This window comes from Bison bison, unplaced genomic scaffold (assembly GCF_000754665.1).
Source record: "Bison bison bison isolate TAMUID 2011002044 unplaced genomic scaffold, Bison_UMD1.0 scf7180017864287, whole genome shotgun sequence".
In the NCBI taxonomy this organism is placed as follows: domain Eukaryota; kingdom Metazoa; phylum Chordata; class Mammalia; order Artiodactyla; family Bovidae; genus Bison; species Bison bison.
In genome coordinates this window covers 1886799-1910450 of record NW_011494859.1, presented here as the reverse complement: position 1 = coordinate 1910450, position 23652 = coordinate 1886799, and the positions used below count along the sequence as shown (strand labels likewise).

General features: G+C 50.6%; 1 protein-coding gene across 1 annotated transcript in view; it reads right to left on the bottom strand.

Moving 5' to 3' along the window:
• The window catches only part of MYO5B (myosin VB), a 200438-nt gene that overhangs the window by 48842 nt on the left and 127944 nt on the right, over window positions 1-23652 (bottom strand). The window contains exons 19-22 of the mRNA XM_010849816.1: window positions 19044-19255; window positions 16951-17107; window positions 15639-15878; window positions 9659-9892 (exon numbers count right to left, since the gene is read on the bottom strand). Coding sequence (XP_010848118.1) covers window positions 9659-9892; window positions 15639-15878; window positions 16951-17107; window positions 19044-19255 — 843 coding nt within the window. The remainder of the gene's footprint in view (window positions 1-9658; window positions 9893-15638; window positions 15879-16950; window positions 17108-19043; window positions 19256-23652) is intronic.

Here is a 23652-nt window from a genome sequence, read left to right as displayed (position 1 = left end):
GGAGCCCTGCAGATCCAGTAAAGGAGCTCAAGCTTTCCCAATGCAAAAACCCAGATTCCATTAAAGGGTTTTTTGGTTTTAAAATTGTGTTTATGATTGACTAAAACCTCTAGAATACATGAGCTTGTTTAACTGAATAATTCAATTCAGGAGGCACATACACTACTGGAAAAAAGGTTCTTCAAATTCATCTAATTTGCTGTTATTAGATGCAGTTTACCACGCAATGATCTCATGTGTGCCTTTAAATTAGCTTGGCAAATAATCAAAATAGCTTTCCCTTTTCTTGATGTACAAGTCAAACGGAAATCCACCAACAAAAGAAACCACGTGGAGTGAAACTCTACAAATAATGCCCAGGGTTCAGCTGGAGTGAGGCTCCACCTGGTGCCATGGTCAGGAGGGCAGGACTCCAGCCCCCCTTGAAGGCGCAAGACTGCAACCCCTGAGCCAGCATCCCCAGGAGGTGGGTGTTCAGAGCAGGCTGTAAAGTAATCAGACTTCCCATAGAGCTAGACTCTGCTTCCCCTCAACAGCCCTCGGAACGTGCAGGCAGCTCAAAGAGCAGGTGATCACCTGAGACGCTTCCATGACCCCTCACCACCCTCATCCCCATCCTCTGAGCATCCTACAGGCAGGCGAGGACCTTCTGAAATGGAACGTGTCATCTGCCTGGTACAGAGGGCACGTGCCATCACCATGAGGTTGGGCCTGAAACCTCCACTTGCCTGAATGCAGCCTGAGATCATGAAGCCTCATTGCAACCACCTGCAATCTACAATCTCAGCCAAAACTCTGGTTGGGGAGGGTCACACTTATGAGCATGTACCCGCTAAAAATTTCTGTTGTGCATAAGCCTCATTTCTTTCCTCCATCTCCCTCACTGATTCCAGAAGGTAGGCCTCTGATGAACTCAGCTTTGTTATTCTAAACCATTCATCAAAGTGGCACTGGGGAGTTTTGCTTTTCTTCCTGGTAGGAGCAGTTCTGGAAGTGGGCCCACGCCTCCTGCTCCACATCCCAGGAGGGCAGAGAGTGCTTCCCCAATCACATCTCCCCACGTGCTGGCCACCCCCAGTCTCCCCAGCCAACTAGCAGACGGAGAGTTGCTGGCAACGTGAGGGTGACAAGCGTCTGCAGCCAAGTGGCTTTCCTTTTGTTGGCAGGGATGCATGCTGCAGTGAGAGACACTTAGCAACACAGAATTGAGCAGGTGTGCTCTCCTCAGCATGAGAAATAATGAAGCAGCATGCTCACCAGGTTTGGGGCCTCATTAAGCATCAAGCAGCAGTTCCTTTTCTTTCTTCTTCTTTTTTTTTTCTTTTTTTTGTGGAGGGGGTCTTTTAACTCTTTCCAGGAAATATTACTAGGAGTGTTCTTACCTCTAACAGGTTTTTTGGGACAGATCATGGGAACCAACATTGATATAAATCCTGTTACCATGAAGCTAATTTAGCCCCTGGTAAATTAAATGAAACACATGCCTTAGCTCAGTAACTGCCTTTACTAGTTAAAATCTTTGGGGATACAAATGTAGCTCTGGTTTTTGGTTTTGTTTTGTCTTTCCTTATTTTTTCAAAAGTCAAAGCTATGGCTTTTCCAGTAGTCATGTATGGATGTAAGAGCTGGACCATAAAGAAGGCTGAGTGCCAAAGAATTGATGTTATCAAACCGTGGTGCTGGAGAAGACTCTTGAGAGTCCCTTGGACTGCAAGGAGTCAAATCAGTCAATCCTAAAGAAAATCAACCCTAAAGATTTATTGGAAGGCCTGATGCTGAAGCTCCAATACTTTGGCCACCTAATGCAAAGAGCCAACTCGTTGGAAAAGACCCTGATGCTGGGAGGGATTGAGGGCAGGAGGAGAAGGGAGCGATAGACGTTGAGATGGTTGGATGATATCACCAACTCAATGGACATGAATTTGAGCAAACTCCAGGAGATAGTGAAGGACAGGGAAGCCTGTGTGCTGCAGTCCATGGGGTCTCAAAGAGTCAGACACGACTTAGCAACTGAACAACAATACATTTTTTCAAATTGGACATTTGCACTGTTGCTGCTGCTGCTAACAGAGAAGGCAATGGCAACCCACTCCAGTACATCTGCACTGCAAAAAGAGCCAAATGCAAGTTTTCTGGTAGAAAACCATGGGACAAGTGGATTGGAGGATGCTCTTCTGCCCCCGGGATCTGTGTCCTCTGTCCTCCTGGCTGTGTACCTACCATCTCACACGAAGGTCCACAGCACGAAGGTGGCCCACAGCAGGGATAACACTTCTAATTCTGCAAAGTTCTGGAGGGGCTGCTGGCCTACTCACCGAGAAGAAGGAAAATGGACCTGAGCAGAGAGGAGGAGGAGGCAGAAAGTGCACAAGGGGCCGTGCAGAAGCACAGCGTGAGCTCACCTGGGACTCGCGCTTGCGCTGGGCTCCTACACAGAGAAAGGAGGCCAAGGGTGGGCTCTCGCACTGCCACAGGGAGGGGGAGTGACTGTCCCATCATTACAAGAGCCCCAGAGAGGGGCTCGGCAGAACGCGGACCCCTGGCCCAGCATCACAGGTGCGCCTCTGCCACTCAGCACCCACTGTGCCAAGACGTGGGACCAGGAGCGAGGGTGGGGTGCAGGGATACTAAGGCAGAGCCGCTGCCCTCCACCCAGTCTCAGGCTGGCGGAGGGAACAGGAGCTAACAGTCACTGGGCTCGCACTAGGTCACAGGTGTCATTATCAGCTTCCTTAATACCCGTGAGGTGGGTGCCATCGTCATCGGCTTTTAAGGAAACCAAGGCACAGAAAAGTTAGCGAGCTGGCTGAAGGTCACACAGCCAGACGGGGGTACTGCAGGCTGTGATGCTGAGCCAACCGGGTCCCAGTTCTTTGGGCCTAGGCCACGTGCATCCCAACAGGTCAGGGGCTGACATCTGAAGGACAGTGATGGCCACAGCCTGGAGCAGGCCCCAGAGGCCTGGTTCCGACAGCAGAGCTTCAGGAAGGAGTTTGGGGCAGCAGGGACCGACGGCCTCAGACAGACTCGCTCACCTCTCTGGAGGGTTCACAGCCAGTGCTGCCTTCAAGGTCAGAAGATCCTTCCTCTTCTGACCTCACCACCTTTCTCCTTGCTTTCTCCATCTCAGCCCGATGGCCTCCGGATGGGTCCTTGATCCCACCTAACCTGCTCCCATCTCGGGGCCGGTGGACATACCATATCACCTGCTCCCCAGAAGTCCTCACGGCTCACTCCTCGCCTCACTCGGGTGTCTTTTCAGAGGGTGTCTCTGGCCATCATGAATGAAACAACCTCCCTTGCCCACCTGGCTCCCTCTGGATCCCTGTCCTCTGCTTTATTTCTCTTTACAGCCCACGCGGGATAATTTGTGTCTGATTCCTGTCTGTGCATTCTCCAATAACCCCCAAATATTTAAGAACCATAAAAATGAGAAGGACTTTTAAAATCGCTTACTTTTGCCCCAGGGTACGGAACAGGGCCTAACAGATACACTCACTAAATAACAAGAGGATGAATGAAGGGCTGTGAGCGCTGAGAAAGGCTGCAGTGAGATGATATCCTTCCATGAAGCAGCGTGGCATCCTCTTAGAAACCATCAGCCTCTCTGGAAGCATACTGATAGCACAGTTCTGAGTCTTAATGAGCCCAAGAAGTCCTGCACCTTTTGCGGGAAGACTCGAAACACTCCACTGTGAGAACCCTACCTCCTGCAAAGGCAGATCTATTTACTTGTATTTGGAAAACCCCAAAGCCTTTACATGGGAACTACCCAAGGTCAATACCAGCTGGTGGTGTGGTGACTGATGACACGATACAACCCAGAACCCCACTGCACCAGCCTGAATACTCAAGGCCTGGGGGCTCACAAATATCAGGGCCCCTTGCTCAGAGCCAGGGATCTGGCTGTGGGCTGCTCGTCACCCACCCACAACCCTGCACCAAGCCAGGTCGTGCTGGCCTCACTGCGGAGCAGATCCTGGACAATGAGCCGTGGCCTCTGTGTCAACGGCAGGCCTGGGAGTCATGTTTCCTTCATCAAGGACACGAAACAGCACAGCTGCACATGTCAGTCAGCACAGGGATCACTGACGGCTTTAAGAACAAACAACACACACGTCCCACAGGCTAAAAGGAAAGAAGCTGCACGCTGAGATGCAGACCACTCTGGGGAGAGGCCAGGACAACAGGTCCTTTTAATAGAACAGCTGTCAACTAACACCTATGGCTGGATGGGGCGGCAGGAATGCCCAGGCTCTGCACTGAATTCCTGCCCCCAGGGGGTCCTGGCCTCCCACAGCCCAAGGCAGCCTGGCTATGTGGGCTGATGATGAGAATCCTGTCAGGGGTGTAGAGCCTCAAGTTTTCCAGGATGCCAGTTCCAATATAGCACTTGCTGACAGAAACATCAAATCCATTAATTAAACTTCTGCCAGCAGCCAGCTCCCTCCCTGATTTATCCGTGTCATCAATCTTGTTCAGCGAGGAGCAGGCTGGTGGATAAGCCGGAGAAGAAACCAATTGTCTGATTATGTAGTGTTTGTTAAGATTGGACAAGGGGCCTTCAATAAATATTAAACCCTGACTCAGCAGAGAAGAACCAGAGGGGGACAGAGCCAGCCTGCACCTGCCCATGCCCACAGCCGCCAGAATAAATGTCTGGAAGATGTTAGAGAAAGAGGCAAATGTGCTTCCACTTGTTCTCCTCCTGGGGCTTCCCAGGTGGCACCAGTGGTAAAGAATCAGCCAGCCCACGCAGGAGACATAAGAGACGCTAGTTCGATCCCTGGGTCAGAAAGATCCCCTGGAGGAGGGCATGGCAACCCACTGCAGTATTTTTGCCTGGAGAATCTCATGGACAGAGGAGCCTGGTGGGTTACAATGCATACGGTTGCACAGAGCTGGATAGGACTGAAGCGACTCAGCACGCCTGCAAGCATGTTCTCCTCCTGGAGAAAGGCGGACTTCACACTTTATGTGCCCAGTTTAGGATATGCTTGTGTTTGGAGTCGGGAAGGTGCTTTTCTTGTTCTGCCTCTGTGCCTGCTATTCCTTTTCAATGTCCTTGAATTTCTTTTTCCTTGCCAGGACCAAGATCTTATTGTATTTAAGACCCAGGTCAAGACTTCAATAAAAACATTTTTTTCAAATGCGAGTAGGAGGGAGCCCATTTCCTTATTTGGCTTTATGGAGGAAGACTGGGATATTATCAACCCTTAGGCTCCTTTGGATGGAGATGTGGATATTTTAAAAGTGCTCTGAGTCCCTAATCCCATTGTCCCAGGAGAAGCAGGGAAGGAGCCTGGGGAGTCAATGAGTCAAGTGCTCTCCATGGAGGCGAAGACAGGAGACCCTGGTTTTGTGATCTGCTGGGTTAACACCATCTCGTGTGACTGGCACCCACATGCAGAGAACCCGCTTTTCTTTTTCTCCTAGGATCACCAGTCTCAAGCCTCAAACTTGGTCTCTTTTCTCTGGCTTTGGATTTTACCTTCTTGTCTTTTATTCACATACAAGGGTTACTGACTATCTGTTCTCAAGGATCCATAAACCACAGTTTGGAATTTCATGCTTTATAGGTTACAGGCTTGTGTTAATAGCTACATTTTAATAGGACTTTCCTTAAGCATGTGCTTTACCCTGAAGAATGAAGTTCATTCTGATAGGGACAGAATGAAGGGACAAAATAGGTGACTCAATAGTTTATCTCACTAGGGGATTTTAAGTAGAAAAATATGGGAAACTCCTGTAAGTTAATGATTACTCGAGAAAGCAGGCTTGCTTAAACACAAAACCAGGCAACAGAAGCACGGGACGTGCCCTCAATGACAAAACAGTGGTGGCACGAGACCCGCATCCTACCCAGGGAGCTCAGTAAGTTAATGACCTCCAAAACAGCTCTGGGCACACAAGAACAATCATTTATGGGAAGGTGACTTTTCAAAATGAAAAACCCTCAGTGCACTGAGACCTGAAAATATTTTTCTAAAGTGCTCAGACAGCCCCAGCCAGCAATGCCAAAGAAGCTGGGGCTTAACGGCTCCACGAAGACCTGTAAGACCTTGCAGAACTAACACAAAGAAGATGTTCTCTTCATCACAGGGACGGTAATGCAAAAGTAGGAAGCCAAGAAATACCTAGAGTAACAGGCAAATTTGGCCTTGGAGTACAAAATAAAGCACAGAAAAGGCCAACAGAGTTTTGCCAAGAGAACGCACTGGTCACAGCAAAAACCCTCTTTCAACAACATAAGAGATGACTCTACACATGGACATCACCAGATGGTCAATATTGAAATCAGATTGATTATATTCTTTGCACCCAAAGATGGAGAAGCTCTATACAGTCAGCAAAAGCCAGACCAGGAGCTGACTGTGGCTTAGATCATGAACTCCTTATTGCAAAATTAAGACTTAAACTGAAGGAAGTAGGGAAAACTATTAGGCCATTTAGGTATGACCTAAATCAAATCCATCATGATTATATAGTGGAGGTGATGAATAGATTCAAAGAATTAGATCTGATAGAGTGCCTGAAGAACTATGGATGGAGGTTCGTAACATACAGGAGGCAGTGATCAAGACCATCCCCCAAGAAAAAGAAATGCAAAAAAGGCAAAATAGTGTCTGAGGAGGCCTTACAAATAGCTGAGAAAAGAAGAGAAGCTAAAGGCAAAGAGAAAAAGGAAAGATACATTCATCTGAATGCAGAGTTCCAAAGAATAGCAAGGAGAGATAGGAAACCTTCCTAAGTGAACAATGCAAAGAAATAGAGGAAAACAACAGAATGGGAAAGACCAGAGATCTCTTCAAGAAAATTAGAGATACCAAGGGAACATTTCATACAAAGATGGGCACATTAAAGGGCAGAAATGGTATGGACCTAACAGAAGCAGAAGATATTGAGAAGAGGTGGCAAGAATACACAGAAGAACTACACAAAAAAGATCTTAATGACCTGGATAATCACAATGGTGTGATCAATCACCTAGAGCCAGACATCCTGGAATGTGAAGTCAAGTGGGCCTTAGGAAGCATCACTACGAACAAAGCTAGTGGAGGTGATGGAATTCCAGTTGAGCTCTTTCAAATCCTAAAAGATGATGCTGTGAAAGTGCTGCACTCAATATGCCAGCAAATTTGGAAAACTCAGCAGTGGCCACAGGACTGAAAAGGTCAGTTTCATTACAATCCCAAAGAAGAGGAATGCCAAAGAATATTTACACTACTGCACAAGTGCACTCATTTCACATGCTGGCAAGCTCGTGCTCAAAATCCTTCACAGTAGGTTTCAACAGTACGTGAACTGAGAACTTTCAGATGTTCAAGGATTTAGAGGAACCAGAGATCAAACTGCCAGAATCTGTTGGACCATAGAAAAAGCAAGAGAATTCCAGAAAAGCACCTACTTTTGCTTCATTAACTACACAAAAGCCTTTGACTATGTGGATCACAAAAAAACTTTGGAAAATTCTTAAAGAGATGGGAATACCAGACCATGTTACCTGCCTCTTGAGAAAACTATGCAGGTCAAGAAGCAACAGTTAGACCTGGACATGAAACAATGAACTGGTTCTAAACTGGGAAAGGAGTACATCAAGGCTGCATATTGTCATGCTGCTTATTTAACTTATATGCAGAGTACATCATGCAAAATGCTGGGCTAGATGAAACTCAAGCTGGAATCAAGATTGCCAGGAGACATATCAATAACCTCAGATATGCAGATGATACCATCCTCATGGCAGACAGTGAAGAAGACCTAAAGAGTCTCTTGATTAAGGTGAAGGAAAAGAGTGAAAAAGTTGGCTTAAAACTCGACATTCAGAAAAACTAAGATCATGGCATCTGGTCCTATCATTTCAGGGCAAATAGATGGGGAAACAATGGAAATAGTGAGAGACTTTATTTTCTTGAGCTCCAAAATCAGTGCAGATGGTGACTGAAGCCATGAAATTAAAAGACACTTGCTCCTTTGAAGAAAAGCTATGACAAACCTAGACAGTGTATTAAAAAGCAGAAACATTACTTTGCCAACAAAGGTTCATCTAGTCAAAGCTATGGTTTTTCCAGTGGTCATGTGTGGATGTGAGAGTTGGACCACAAAGAAGACTGAGTGCTAAAGAATCGATGCTTTCAAACTGTGGTGCTGGAGAAGACTCTTGAGAGTCCTTTGGACAGCAAGGAGATCAAACCAGTCAATCCTAAAGGAAATCAACCCTGAATGTTCATTGAAATGCCTGATGCTGAAGCTCCAATACTTTGGCCACCTGATGCAAAGAATCAACTCATTGGAAAAGACCCTGATGCTGGGAAGGATTGAGAGCGGAAGGAGAAGAGGGTAACAGAGGATGCGATGGTCGGATTGCATCATCAACATGAGTTTAGTCAAGCCCTAGAGATAGTGAAGGACAGGGAGGCCTGGCATGCTGCGATTCATGGGGTCACAAAGAGTCGGACACGACTGAGCGACTGAACTGAACTGAAACCAACTGTTCTTCTTTTTTTTTAAACAGATGAGTGAACTAAGGTCAGAGAAATTTCCTATGGGCACTTAGTAATGGCCATGCAGGGGTGAGAATCCAAAACTCCAGTGTCTATTTCAGGACCATTCCTGTGAAAGCATTCTGCTTGCCCCAACTTTTAAATACTTAGAATTATTATTTCAACATTAGAAACACTGAGTCCTTCCCACACAGATTCTCAACCCATTGTGACTCTCCAGTGATGGACAGGAACTAAGCACGTGGGCCCTGCCATAGAGATGGCATGGGATACTGAGGCTGTGGAAGGCTCCGGAGGGGCACGTGGGACTTCCCTGGTTTGGACAGCTATCTCAGGAATGGAGAAGGGACTCTTTGCATCCTGACATTCGAGATGGGGGCAAGGGCCCAATCCCAGAAGTTACATTTTATGGAATGGAGAGTAAACCTACAGAGCACGCCAGCCAGAGTAGATGAGCCAGGCTGAACCAATCAATACTTAAACTTTAGGCAAATTCCCCAAAGCACTATGGTTATGGGGAGGGATGCCTAGGTGTTTTGTTGTTTAGTCGCTAAGTCGTGTCTGACTCTTCTGTGACCCCATGGACTGTAACCCACCAGGCTCCTGTGTCCCATGGGATTTCCCAGACAAGAATACTGGAGTGAGTAGCCATGCCCTCCTCCAGAGGATCTTCCCGATCCAGGGATCAAACTTAGGTCTCCAGCACTGGCAGGTGGATTCTTTACCACTGAGCCACTGGCGAAGCCCAGGGAATGCCATGAGGTTGCCCCTAATCCCTGCAGGCAATAAAGGCCACTACCTCTAAATCGTTTCTCTTGCCAACAAGGACTGAGGCCACAGAGCTGCTTCAGTGGCTAACTCTAGGCTATAAGGGACATGCCCAAAGGCACATGTGTGTAACCTTTCAGGGGATTCCATCGTGTCCCACTAAGGGCAGAGACTCAATCAACACTCGCCAGGTGAATGGACACGTGCTTGTGTCGGTTCCCCCAACGCAGGGGCACTTTACATCTAAACGCAGAGGGATGGTCAGTCTTGGGCACAAGCCCCAGGAAAGTCCATGGCAGCTGTAGAGCTGGAAGAAGCAAAACTGCCTCGGAGGGGTGCTGCATTAGCTCACCCACCACCCAGCTACCGCTCCGGCCCCAACAGACCTTCCTCAGCTCATCCTTCTCCCGGGTGTGGGTGTCCTCCAGGACCTTGCGCTCTGAGTGGGCCCTCTGCAGCTCGGTCCGCAGGCTCTCCACCTCCTCCTGCAGCTGTGGGCCTCTGTCTTCACCCTGGCTCTGCTGGTAGCAGGCCACCTCCTTCTTCAGCTTCTCCACTTCCATGGTGTGTGTGGAGGTGATTGCTGACAGCTGCTCCGACAGCGTCTTGAGCTCTTTGTTCTGTGAGAGCATCAGCAGACAGGAAGAGGGGAGAAAGAGGTGGACGGCAAGGTTAGTGGGGCAGCAAAAAAAAAAAAACAAGAAGGCAATTAAAAAAGGAACTTCCAAGGTGGAATTGAATCTCACAACCACTGAATGCTTGAGTGCTTTCTTGGCATCTCCCTAACAAAACTGTATTGTGAACCCAGGAGAAATACGGGAAAAGACAAGGCAGCAGGACTGACATTCGAGAAGTGCTTAGGAACGGGGACAGTGCTGGAAGCTGGCTGAGAGTGGCTAGCCTTCTATATCCATTGGGAAGATCTTATACCTGGTTTTGAAGTTTCAGGAACAAGGCACTTGGCTTCTTGGATCTGCAGCCTTTGCGTTTCAGGCTTCCCTGCTCTGTCAGTGCTGAGCCCTCCTGCCCTTGGACTCACTGGCACAAAGAGCTGCAACCTAATCGCTGACTCTGAGACAAAGGACCTCTTTAGCATCCCCTCTTCCAAGGAGGCCCTCCACGGGGCCGGGGGAGCCCTCCCATCACCTGTCCGCTGGTCCTGTAAGAGTCTGACTCCAGAAACAGATGCCCTGGCCAAACCTGTCCCTGTCGACAAGGTACCCAATCACATACCCACTCAAGCAAACAGGCAAGTGAGAAGCAGTCCCAGGTGCCTGGTGGAGGTACAGAGGGGGCAGGCAGGGAGACTGTAGGTGAGCTCACACACAGCAAGCCCTGAGGACGCAGGGCCATGTCAAGTGCAAGCGCAAACGTGGGCAGAGAGGTGCTGCAGTTGAGCGTATCAGCTGAAGGCGGTCAGAGGGAACGTGGAGGGGAAGATGCAGAGTCCTCCCGATCGTCAAGCAGACAGCAAACGGTCATCACCATTCTCCACGGCTATTCTCTGCAGGAGCTCTGAGTAAAACAGAGCTCTTGGCATCAGGAACCAATGACTTTCACATCAGCTAGGAAGGTCATGGGGAGCAGTGAGGGGCAGCAGCAGAACAGGTGTTGGACCCAGTACAACACAGCGGACGCCTGGGACCTCAAGGCTGAGACCCATGTTTGGTGTCCAGGCAGCACAATCCCAGCACTGATCTACCACAAAGAGATCCTCCCACCATCTGAGGAAACATCCCAATTGCAACCCGACACACCCCCATATCTGGGCTGGCAGTCAGCCTTGCCCTAAGTCATCACCAATGAGAAATCCAATTAGGCGGCATCTGTTTAAACAACCCAAAGCTGGTCTATTCTGCCCACCCAGATCTGGGTCTCCCGGGAGGCTGAAGGGTCTCTGCACAAGGGGAGTGGGGTACAGGACGCGGATGCGAGTTGGACTAGCCGCCTCGACACTGCTCTGTTCTGGGCAGGTTCCTCCCAGTGGCGTGGCCTGGGTCAGATCCCAGGGAGAGTGGGGATGAGGACCAGGCTGGGGGGCAGGGAGGAGGCGCTCATGATGGAGCAGGTGTGGGGTGTAGAGACAGGCATATGATGTGGTGTGACACCCTCCTTCAGGCAGCGATGACACCCCAGGACCCACATGCAAAGACAACATGTCTAGGAGGCCAGTTTCTTTGTTTTTGCTGACATGCAGGCTCAGGGAAGTCGAGGAGTTAAGAGGCTGGAGCTGGGCAGACCTGTGCTCAGGCCACAACTCCGTCCTGATCACTGCACCTCCGTGTGCCCGGCTTCCTCAGTGTGAAAAAGGGGCCACAGTAACTCTATCCTCAGAGGGTTTCATCTCTTTTTCACCTCAGAGGTTTCACCTCTGAGTTCAGGGAGACTGAGGGCCTCCCTGGGGGCCAGCACCCAGTAGGTGCTTGACAAGGGTCACCCTCTTCTCCTGGGTTGGGGGGGAGTGGTCCCCTAGAGAATGGAATGGTGAAAAGACCGGCCAACAGGGGTGTGGGTGGGAGATTCCTAACGGCAGCCCTTGGACAGCTCCTTATTTCACCATCATCGGCACCCAGAAGTAATCGCTGGGGACACACTGTGGCTGTACATTTCCTGTTCTGGAGGCATGATTTTAGAAAGGGAAACCCCAGAAGGGCCTCACAGCGTCCTGCCTCCTCCTCACACCATGATGTCCACGTCAGGTGCCCACAGCTGTATAGCCAAGCCTGGCACCGGGAGTGGTGAGGGCCAGTCCTTTCCCTCAAAGACTCTGGAAACCCTCCCTGTGGAGGAAGGCCAGGCTCCCTGGAGCCAACTTGGTCAGTGTGACCCGAGACCTGGGCAGCTCTGTCCTGAACCAGGGTGGGCCTTGTCCTGATACTGGGGGGCCTGGGGATTTCCACATGGACCCCTGTTCTCCTCGGCTTCCTCAGATATCTACTGCATCCACTGCTCAAGGGCACCGTGCTACATGATGCACATCTATCAACTCATTCTCTCCTCACAGGAGTCCTACATAGTAAGGCTGATTCAGTTCAGTTCAGTCATTCAGTCATGTCCAACTCTTTGCAGCCCCATGGACTGCAGCATGCCAGGCTTCCCTGTCCATCACCAACTCCTGATTAATACACCTACTAATCAAGGCTAACTAATACACCTATTTCACAGTTGAAAAAACTGAGGCATAGAAGGCCATAAAGCTGTGACTTGCCCCTACAATTTTTCAGATGTACATGACTCATAAAATATTAACTACTTTAATTTAACCAAATGCATATGAAGTATACTGAATCAAATTGATTGAAAAGACTACTGACTGAATCCATACATTTGTGTCATATTTTTTCCATTAAAATATAGTTTAATATAGCCTTATAAAGATCTAAGGAACTTGACCCTCATTAAAAAAAAAAACAACCCAAAACTGTAAGCTCAACTGGCCATCTCACTGTACATATGCTTGAATAAAGACAAACTGATAAGAGTCAAGTTCATAGATTATACCATTTTGGGCTGAAAAATGTCACACCACAGGCCTACACCAGGGACACTGCAAGAAACCGTCCCAGGAGCTATCACTGCACTTACTGCTGAAGGATACTGTGAAGGCTGTAGCTTATTACATCACAGGTTATGAACACCCTCAGAAAAGTGTCTCAGCACCATGGACAGCACCAACCCTTCTAAACGCTTTCCGTAGCTCTCAAGTTATCCTATTTCCTTCTTCCTGTTTGCTTGGGAACTTGGTGCCAAGTTGACATCGTCTCTTCAGCTGTGTGCACAAAACCTTCGACCTGACTTTTGGGCCCTAACCTCACCCTGGTTTTAGCCTGCAGTTTCCTCCTTTGCTGTCTTCTTGGCAGTGGGGACGCTTTTTTAAAAAGCGCCCCCTGGTGATTCTACAGTGCAGCCTGGAGTTGAGAACCACTTTATGGGATCAGTGAATTTTTGAGTTAGAAGTTAAAGATCTTGGAGAAGGCAATGGCAACCCACTCCAGTACTCTTGCCTGGAAAATCCCATGGATGGAGGAGCCTGGTAGGCTGCAGTCCATGGGGTCGCGAAGAGTGGGACACGACTGAGCAAGGCTTCACTTTCACTTTTCACTTTGATGCATTGGAGAAGGAAATGGCAACCCACTCCACTGTTCTTGCCTGGAGAATCCCAGGGACGGGGGAGCCTGGTGGGCTGCCATCTATGGGGTCGCACAGAGTCGGACACGACTGAAGCAACTTGGCAGCAGCAGCAGCCTCCAAGGAACTCAAGGCCCAGTTAGAGATTTGGCCATAATCTCTAGCTGTCAGCTCTGGCGGCAAGTATAACTGAGACAGGACTCAGGCTTCCATCCAGCTGGGACTGAGTCCATGATCTCAGGCCACTCTGCCAAACACTTGGGGATGTTTTCACCTATGTCGTTCCTGGCATGCGTGTCTCCTATCCTCCTGGCTAAGAATCTGTGTGTGTTGGGGAGCAGCCTCCTGAGTTGTCTCCAGGCATTACACACAAAACAGAAACCCATTCGCTTACAAAAGGTGAGCCCCACCTTCTAAGAGGCTGCAATACAACGAGATTCTAACGTCCTGGTTCCACAGGTTGTTTATGACTCCTCTCAAGACAGAGAGCCAAGCATCTTCTTTGACACCAGGTCCCACACTCCACTACAAAACACTGGCTGGTCCAAGGATGACATTCTCCACGAGAATGAACTCAGAACAAAGCTAAGCGTCTTCCCTGGACTGAGGAATTCTCACATGTCTGAAGAATCTCCTAATATGCAGATATCCCCAAATTTGGCTGGAGGTGGCAGAACATTCTCCGGAACCAAATTGCCAAGTTTCAATCTTAACCATGCCACTTCCTAGCTTTGCGACCTCGTAGACTACTCGGTCTCTCTGTGCCTCAGATTAAAATGGGAATAACGTTAAATCTTACAGGGTGTGGTGAGGATTAAATGACTTAACACGTGAGGAGAGTGCCTGGCACACAATTGAGCAACATGGGGAGGGACATATGAAAACAAAACCTAACTCCCCCCTCCCTGCCTTCTCTCCTCACCCACTGCACACAGGGCACCCTGCCCAGGGAGGGTAACACCAGCCACTGCTCATAGATATTTGCCAAGTAGGAAGCTTAAGGCAAAAAGCTCTTTTTAAAAACAGGTCTTTTAAATCTGCTTCTCTTTGATGTTCCAGCACGTGGAGTGTAAAATACTAGATTTATTTTTAACCTCTTGAGTTAACTTCGAAAATCAGCAATGACAACACAGGGACTGATGGCTGGAAGAGGCGGCCAGTACACGAGGCTCCACGCACGGAACAATGGTGCTCGCAAAGCCTGCTCCTTCCTCGGACCACACTGTTCGCTCAGAAAGTTAATGGGGGCACTTTGACTATGCGAATGTCTTTCCCAGCCAGTCGTCAATAGCCATAGAGTAATAAGAATCATGGCGATGAGAGCAATAATACAGGTCCGCCGTGCGCCTGTGTTTTCCACATGGCTGAGCCCAGAGAGCCATTTTTCCTGTCTACTCCCGATGCTCTGAGCAGTTGTGTCTTCCTCCCTGACCTGACCTATCACTGCGGGCCAACCCTGTGCGAGCTTTCTGTCTCACTTCTCCACCAGGGAGCCGAGCCAAATGAGACTCCCGTGGGACTCACACAGAGATAAACACCCAGGGTGACAGTCCCTTCTCCAGAAGGTTGGTCTTTTTTTGCAAGAACAGAGAGGCAGTAACATCTGACTACTTTGGGGTTCCTATTTAGGGCAGCTGGTTTAGGTGTAAAATGGCTCATTTATTTTCTTGCCCTACTGGGATCATGAGAAGCTTTAAAAAGTGCCTAGCGTAGATTAGATACAATAAAACCAGTGACTGCCAAGGCAATGCCAACTCTCTCTTTCTCCATCCCTTGCACCGGGCACGTTCACCCCCTTCCTTCCCTCCGTCCTCGCCTTTTCTTTCTCAGGAGGCACCAGAAACCCTCTAGGCATTGCAGGAGCCTGGCCCTGAGGTCACTAACACCCCACAAGCCCAAGGAGCCTGCTTTCAACTCTGGAAACCCATTTTAGCCACGATGCAGGAAAGGACTGACTCTCTAGTGACATTTGGGGTTAAGAAACCAACATCATCCTCGTTATGGCTGCAGGATCAGGCAGACCGGGGTTGGAGTGCTGGTTCTAGCACTTCCTAATTCTGTGATCTTGGCCAAGTGTTTGATGCTCCAGATCCACACTTCGATTACCCGTATAATGGCCTCGTGAAGCTGCATGGGGATCAATTGAGAGCTCCCCGGGGGAAGCGGTGGGTCTCTCTCAAACATGCCCATGGAGTCTCGCCCCGGCCCCAACCCCCAGGTGGGAGTGGAGACACTGACCTGGTCATCGATCTTCCGCTGCAGCTGGACAATCTTGTTCTCCATGCCCACATTGAGACGCTTCAGGTGCTCCGCGGAGCGCGCTTCGATCCTGAGGGCCTTCAGCGCCTGCTTGGCCTTGAGCCTCCGGAAGCCGCACTGGATGACAACGGCCGCACCCCGCAGCCGCTGGAAGCGCCTTCGAGCCATCCAGCCCCGCACGTGCTTCTGGATGACGGTGGCCTTGTGCTCCCTGAGGACCTAGCAGGGGACAAGCACACACCTGGTGGGTCTGCGCTGCACCTCGGGAGCCAGGGGCTCGTGCACAGCTCGCAGGAGGCGAGAGCCAAGGTCGGCGAGCTACCCCTGCCCTATGACTTGAGGCTTTGGTGGCCGCCTGTCTTACGAACAAGTTGCAACTAAGTCCGGTGGCAGCTGTCAAACCCTCATTTCTAATTTTTTAACTCACTAGGAAACCACAGTCTAAAAAAAAAAAAACCTCAGAGGGGCTTAAAGATCATCCAGCTGATAGCCCCCCATTCAACAGATGTGGATCCGCTCCTGGTGCCAGTAAGCTGGAGGCGAAGTGAGACGGTTGTGTGGGATTGTCAACTGGGTTACTGGTTTACAGTTAACTTGGCTTGTAATTTGGTCTTTCTTTTTTCCTATAGTTAAAAAACCACTCAGAAAATTAAAGCATCATCAATGTCCTCACTATAATGCCCTGCAAAATAAATGTTTGCAGAATGAATGAAAGTGTTAGTCGCTCAGTTGTGTCTGACTCTTTGTGACCCCAAGGACTGTAGCATGCCAGGCTCCTCTGTCCATGGGATTCTCCAGGCAAGAATACTAGAGTGGGTTGCCATTCCCTTCTCCAGGGGGTCTTCCTGACCCAGGGATCGAACCAGAGTCTCCTGCATTGCAGGCAGATTCCTTACCATTTCAGCCCTCTTGCCCTTGGACTGGGACTGTACCATGACTGCCTGGTCCTCAGGCCTTCAGACTCCGGGAGAGTTACTCCCCTGGGTTTCTTGAGTCTCCAGTGTGTACATGATACATCAAGAACTGCTCAGCCTTCATACCTACATGTGTCAGTTCCTCATAATAAACCTTATCCACACGGACACATGCATCTCCTGTGGCTTCTGTCTCTCTGGTGAACCCTGAGTCACTGTGCCTCATGAGACTTCAGTCAGGATTCGGTGGGAGCAGAGTTGCAAAATTCCTTAGAAAACAGTGAGAAGTGCCCAACAAGTGCTAAGGTTGGTGCCAAGCCATCTGCTGCTGCTCAGGGCCGAGTCCACAGCCTGAGTCCCCAGGGGCGGCTACACACCTGGTGGAAGATTCTCCGCACAAACATGCCCCGAGCGAAGGCCTGGATGATGACGGCGGCCCTGCGGACCCTCTGGTAGGCCCGGCGGGCCCTCTGCATGCGGTATTGCTTCTGGAGCACCACGGCCGCCCAGGTCCTCCGCAGATGCTTGGCCAGTCTGGGGAGGGAGAGAGCGGTGGGCCCTTTGTGAACACAAACCCTTTCCCCTCGGCCCTGCCTGGTCACCTGCTGGCTAGGCCAACTTGTGTCACCGTTACCGGCCTTGAGACACAGCTTAGAACAGAACTGGCTTCCTCTACCTTGTCCAAAAACTCTTGCCACATATTTACAACTCAAAGTCTGATCAACTCTGATCCTCATCCGTCCATTCCCCGACCCACAAAGCCTCTCCTATAACCTGGGCAGCCCTCAAGAACATCACGTGTTCACGCTCGGGTCTGTCCCTGGACCTCACCGGGCTCGGAGGGGTCAGGGGCTGGGTCTTAGCATCCTTGTACCCCTACATCTAGTATAGGGCCTGGCACGGCAGCGCATGGGAAGTATCTGCTGAATGAACGTCACCTTCTCAGGCCTGTGGAGACCTCTCTTTACTTTCTCACCTCTCAGCCTTTCTGCCAGGGATGCACTGCACATGGGCATCTACTTCCCTCTGTTTAATTTCTACATTCCCCGTCTCACCCCTCAAGGCAGACATAAAGTCAGTCCAACACTTTTTAGCCCCTGCAAGGGCTCTGTTTGGTGTCAGACCCATAACAAGTGCTCAACGAGAGACTAAGAATATTAAAAGCTAGAAAGGACCTTGGACGTCATCTAGCGCAACTCTGGAGTGGGTGGTAACTCACTCAGCCCTGCTCTGCTTGCTTAAATGAGTCTGACTCCTGGCAGCTCTCCCTGAACACTCTCTCTAGAATACAAACTCCCTGCAGGGAGAACGCGGGCCATCCCACTACCCAGGACAGAGTCCTGTGCCCCAGGGTGTTCGGCAACGCCCTAACTGTGGATGACAACTTAGTGTGGATACCACTGACAACTCTCTCATTTCTGTAGCTTTCGTTCTAGAGACCACCTCTCAACCGTTCACAGGTAATTAACAGTATTCATCATCTCTGGTTCTGCTTGGATAAACAGCTTATAACAAGGACATGAGGGGGAGCCGGAGCAATCTTCTAACTTTACAGTACAGTGGGTGCCTGCTCTGGGCTTGTTTCGATATTCAAGCAGAGAGGCCTGAGGAGTCACTTATGAAACTTAGGCCTCCAAATGCAAGGCGTCCTAGAGATTACTGTCACTTCTTCAAGAAAACTGCAATGTGCAGAGGTCACTAATGTTGAACCAGGGCTGGGTCCAAAATCTGATGACCCATGTAAAGGCTGGGGGGTGGGTCTCACGGCAAGGGATGGGGGTGTCCTCTATGCCCATCTCCATGGTGACGCTCATACTGATTCAGCGCTTCAGCAACCCAACGACATCACTAGGAGGGGATGTTTTCAACAAAGTAGCCTCTTTTGTGTGGTGCTGGGCTGGGGCAGGGCAGCCCACTGGCATCAGGCTTTGCCCCAAGGGAGCTGCTTGTGGTCAGACAAGTCTCCCCCTCCCTCTCCCCGTGCTGGCTGAGTGCAACAGCTCATAGAAGGGACCTCCCCCGGCCTTTTCATTCAGCCCTAACCAAACTCCTAAGGGATTCTGAAATTGGTGGCATAAGTCATGAAGCTGAGTGTACTTTACCTGTGAGAGAAAGGCTGAATTCATCTCTCTTGCGGAAAGAGGATTGTTTTATTTAAGTGTTTAAGCAAAGGGCAAACGGAGGTTTGGCTGTAAAACCAGCCAGTCCTAAGCTAGCACTGGTGGGTGGGGACAGACTGGGGGAGACAGGAGACCTGGGAACTAGACCTACTGGCTCAGGTGAGACGGGGAGGAGAGAGGGGCCCGGCTGCTGGGGGAAAGCTGGATATAGACAGGGCCCCGGAGGACGGCGCTCTACCCACAAGGGCTGATTGAGGCCAGTCAGCTCAGAGCCAGGCCTGCCCACCACCCCCCACCCATCCCCTGCACCCCACCGCACCGACCACTAGCTCAGGTGTGCCCCAGCTCACCTGCGGGCTAGGTATCCTCGGCAGTACCTCTGCAGAGTTAAGGTGGCTCCCTTCAACCTGCGGTACTTCACCTTCTGCAGCCAGCCCCGCACGGCTTTCTGGATCATGATGGTGGCCGCCCGGAACTTGTCAGCCCGAAGCTTCTCCAGGTAGGCCACCTGGCCGGCCCGGAAGAAGATCTTGGTGCGGCCAAACTGGAACTTGTCAGGATCCTTGACGAGGCAGGGAGGGGAGCTGGTTCATCACCCGTGAGCGGCAAAGGAACGCACCCCATCGCCCCAGTCGCTCCCCTGCACGATTTCCCTGCTGGGTCTCACGCGCCCCTGGCTCCTTAAACAACCGCTGAAGAGTCGGTGTGTAACCGACGCCGACCCGTCCCTACTGCTGCTCAGACACCGAGCACAGTGGTAAGAAGCAGGCCTGCCCGCCAGCAGCTGGCATCACAGCGAGGGCATCTGGGCAAGCAGACAAGGACACAGCACATTTCAGGCAGTGCTGAGGGTTATGAAGACAACAAAGCTCCATGAGGTTTGTGCACCGTGACATTTACACACAGTGACATCGATTAATCAATAAGACTGACTCGGTGGTGATGTGATTTAGGTTGTGGGGGCTCCTGAGTCACTTTGGGCAGTTTATATCAGCTCTTTATGCCTCAGTTTCCTCATCTGTGCAACCGGGGTCATGTTTGTATCTTTCTCTAAAGGCAGTGTGAAGATGAGATGGAGTGCATGAAACATAGTAAGAGGGCTGGAGGATGGGATGCAGATGCTGAATAGGCTAAAGGAGGAAGGCATCTCAATGGAGGGGCTGTTCAAGCAAAGACCTGAATGGAGTGAAAGCAGGCAGGTGTGGGAAATTATACATACATTGCGAATAACCCCCAAGTACATTCTATTTGGTGTCTAACTATGCTGTGAACTATTTCTTCAGACAGATGGTGACTGTCTTTAGCGACATGTACTTAGGTTAAAATTAGGGGCCCTTTCCATGTTTGCCCTAGTGGACAAGCGAAGATGACCCAGCAGTGTGTGTGTATGCGTGCATGCGTGTGTGTGTGTGTGTGTGCGTGCGTGTGCGTGCATGTGTGTGTGTGTGCATGCGTGTGTGTGCGTGTGTGTGTGGACAGGCCTGGGCTACAGCACAGTACTCAGTAGGTGGCCCATGATAACTGAGTGCTCTTTGTAAACACACATCATCTAATTTTGCTCACTGAGCATGAAGACCATTATAAGAAGGAGATAATGAGCCAAGGTGTAAGGAAAACACACAAATATATATTTCATGTTGACCAGCGGCTCTGAAACCATGCTGAGTCGACACTCGTCATGGCCAAGCCCTGTACAGCCAACAGGAACCGGGTTCCACGCACAGGTAAGCCAGGCGGCCTGCGCCGGGGCTGAGCTGGGGACACAGCAGCCAGCCGGGCCGTTGCTGACGGTCCCTTCTATGGCTGGGGTGCTGGCGAGGCACGGAGGAGCGAGCTGCATGCCTGGTTCTCATTCCTGCCTCTGCTTTGGGCCTCAGCTCATGCCAGGAGGAACCAAGGCTGGGCTGGGCGGGGCAGCTTTGAGATGCCTGAGGCCTGGCCTTCATCATCACCCAGCTGGGGAGACTCCTCAGTGAGGACGGGTTGGCGACTCAACCCTCACAGTTTGGGGACAAGCCTGGCTACTAGGTCTTCAGCAGAGTCATGGCCTGGGGGGCGGGGCAGTGCCTGTTGTATCCCTGGGGCCATGGTACACTGGCTCCAGTTCCTATCCTGGAAGAAACCACCAGGGAAATGGCAGGCTGGTCTGCAGAGCCACCATTTGTATGGAGGAGGATTTCTCTGAAGGCTCCAGCGGTGCGCCTGTCACCATGGGCCTGATGGTGACACGCCTCCTCGCCCAGACATCTGCTTTCTCTGACCCCTAGAACTGACCATACTTTCCACATACTGATCAGAGGTCATCTCCTGAGAACCCCTCTCTGATAATCAGAGACCGAGGGGATAGGAAGAAATCTTAGCAGCCCATCCCAAGCCACTCTCTTATGGCACAGGTGCCGAGCATGTTGAGGTGACTTGCCAAAGGTCTCACTGAAAACATCAAGGAATAGAACCCAAGACCCAGGACTCCTCGGCCAGAGGTCTCTTTATCGCATCATGCCCATTTGTAGGACCACCTCCTCTTCACACTCCTCTCATATGTATCTCCTCACGCTCCCTGGGTTCCCAGCAGAAGCTCGTTAATCCACTCCTTCACTGTCGGGATGCAGGTTCAGGTTTTCCTGATGGCCAGTGACGTCTGTAACTACACTAGATGACCGTCAGTCCTGGGGGGCAGGGCCCCCCTAGTCGGCTCCTTTGTAACTCTCACTGACCACTCTAAGGTAGTACATAGGAAGAATTCAAGAACTCAATACCCATTTGTGGAGTTAAAGAAAAAACACGTTCAAGCTAATGATGGAGGGATTCCTACACTCCTCACAGGAGACCACCACTCCTGAGCAACCTCACGATTCAGCCCCCGCGCCTGGCTGCCCCTGGACGAACAGCCTGCTGCCAGGCCTACACGCCCCTTCATCACGGCTTCTCTCCTAATCACTCTGCCCTAGTATTACTTAGTACTTTCCCGGAAAGTGCAGGGAGCTGGCCTGTGCCCTTCTAGTATAACGGATGACTTTGCCAAGTCTCAACCGCTTAAAGGCTCAGGTCACTTAGCAGGAGTACTAGCAGCACTAGTGACCAGAAGGTGCGCCCCCGCATGTCCCCCAAAGGGAAGAGACAGAGAAGGTTTCCAAGGGAGTCCTGAAGCATTGAGCCCTATTACGTCTGAAAAGTGGAAGAGTGTTAGACGCTCAGCCCTGTCTCTTTGTGACCCCATGGACTGTAGTCGGTCAGGCCCCTTCCTCCGTCCCTGGGATTCTCCAAGCAAGAAAACTGGAGTGGGTGGCCATTCCCTTCTCCGGGTGATCTCCCCGACCCAGGGATCAAACCCAGGTCTGCTGCATCGCAGGCACACTCTCCCGTCTGAGCCACCAGGGAAACCCACTCCTGTCTAGGAACGGCAATTACGCACCGTGACACTGACTGATCAATCAGACTGATTCAGTGGTGACGTGGTTTAGGTTGTGGGGGCTCCTGAGTCACTTTGGGCCATGTGTATCAGCTGTTTTTGCCTCAGTTTCCTCATCTGTGCAATGGGGGTCATGTTTGTGTCTTTCTCTTAAGGCAGCGTGAAAATGAAATGGAGTGTGTGAAACAGAAAAACATCTGACTTGTACTAAGGCTCAGGGACTGTGAGCCACTGGTGGCAGGTTTCATCGGGACAAGCTCATCTGTCACCCAAGCAGCCACCTGCACAAACTCGAGCTCCTGTGATGTCCAGTGGCTGTGCCGGGAACACGACGACAGTGAGACCCTGGCCATTCAGTTGTTCCACAGTCTGGTGAAATGACAAACAAGCCCCTAACTACAATACAAGGGGAGAAACGCAATAATGGAAGACAGAAGTGGAGAAGTGTTGGCCAGTGACTAACTCCATCTGGGGGAGCCAGGAACGGGCTTCATGGATCAGAAAGCACTTTAGAGCTCAGTTCAGAAGGCAAGAACGTGGCCAGACACGACAAAGGTGGGGAAAGCACTCCAGGCAGAGGAAACAGCACTTATTCACATACTTTAGGGGATTCACTGGTTCATTCATGCATTCCATAAATGCCTGGTGAGTGACATCTATGTGTCAGGCTCAGGGCTCATAACTTAGGGGGAGTGTCAATGCAAAGGCCGTCCTCTGCAAGAGAGGAAAGACAGCTCGAGCACAGGACAGCACACCAGGGGCTCAGAGACTGCTGGACTGAGGAAGGCAGGAGGGCGGGGTCAGCATGCAAGCTGGGGGATGTCGAACCAGAGGCCCGAGTGCATCAAGGAGCGGGTCCGCACGGCGGCCCTCGGTCCTGCCGGCTGGAGGGGAGTGCGGTGGGGGACGCTGAGTCAGCTGGTCTGATCTGGGGCCCCTCCAGATCGCCTTCTGCGTGGGGAGCAACAGTTCCACTGGAAGCGTGGGGAAACCAGGGAAGGGAGAGGAAGAGTGGAACTATGGCCCCGGGGAAAGCAGGAGCTAGACCCAGGGCTGAGCGGGCTGCTGAGAGACTTGACCACACAAACAGGCCAGCTCCCGGTGCCAACAGAGGAGGAAGACGCCTGACGCTCCCTTTCACCCAGGGTTCAGCCGACCCAGAACACATTTTTCTCACCCATGTAGAAAGAGACGTTGAAATGTAGATACTGGCAGATGTTCCACAGCACAAACCTCAATTAACCAGAGTCCAACGGACCAAAGGCAACCTTCAGTTAAGAAGACTGCCACCCTCGTTTCTCTACGGAACGTTTAGCCCAGCATTCTGTACTGTCTATAGCTACAGTCTTGAGCTGCTAAGACAACATTGTGCTCAGAGGGTGACTGTGTCACTTTTACAAAATAACTTACGATTTTAAACTTGGTCATCTGGCAATGAACTATACTCCAAATGAACAGATTTTCCTAACAATATGATACTTAATTTTTTTTTAAGTTGATGCAATTCTCTTCCCTTCTGAAAGGAAGATTCTCAATGTAATCTAACCATT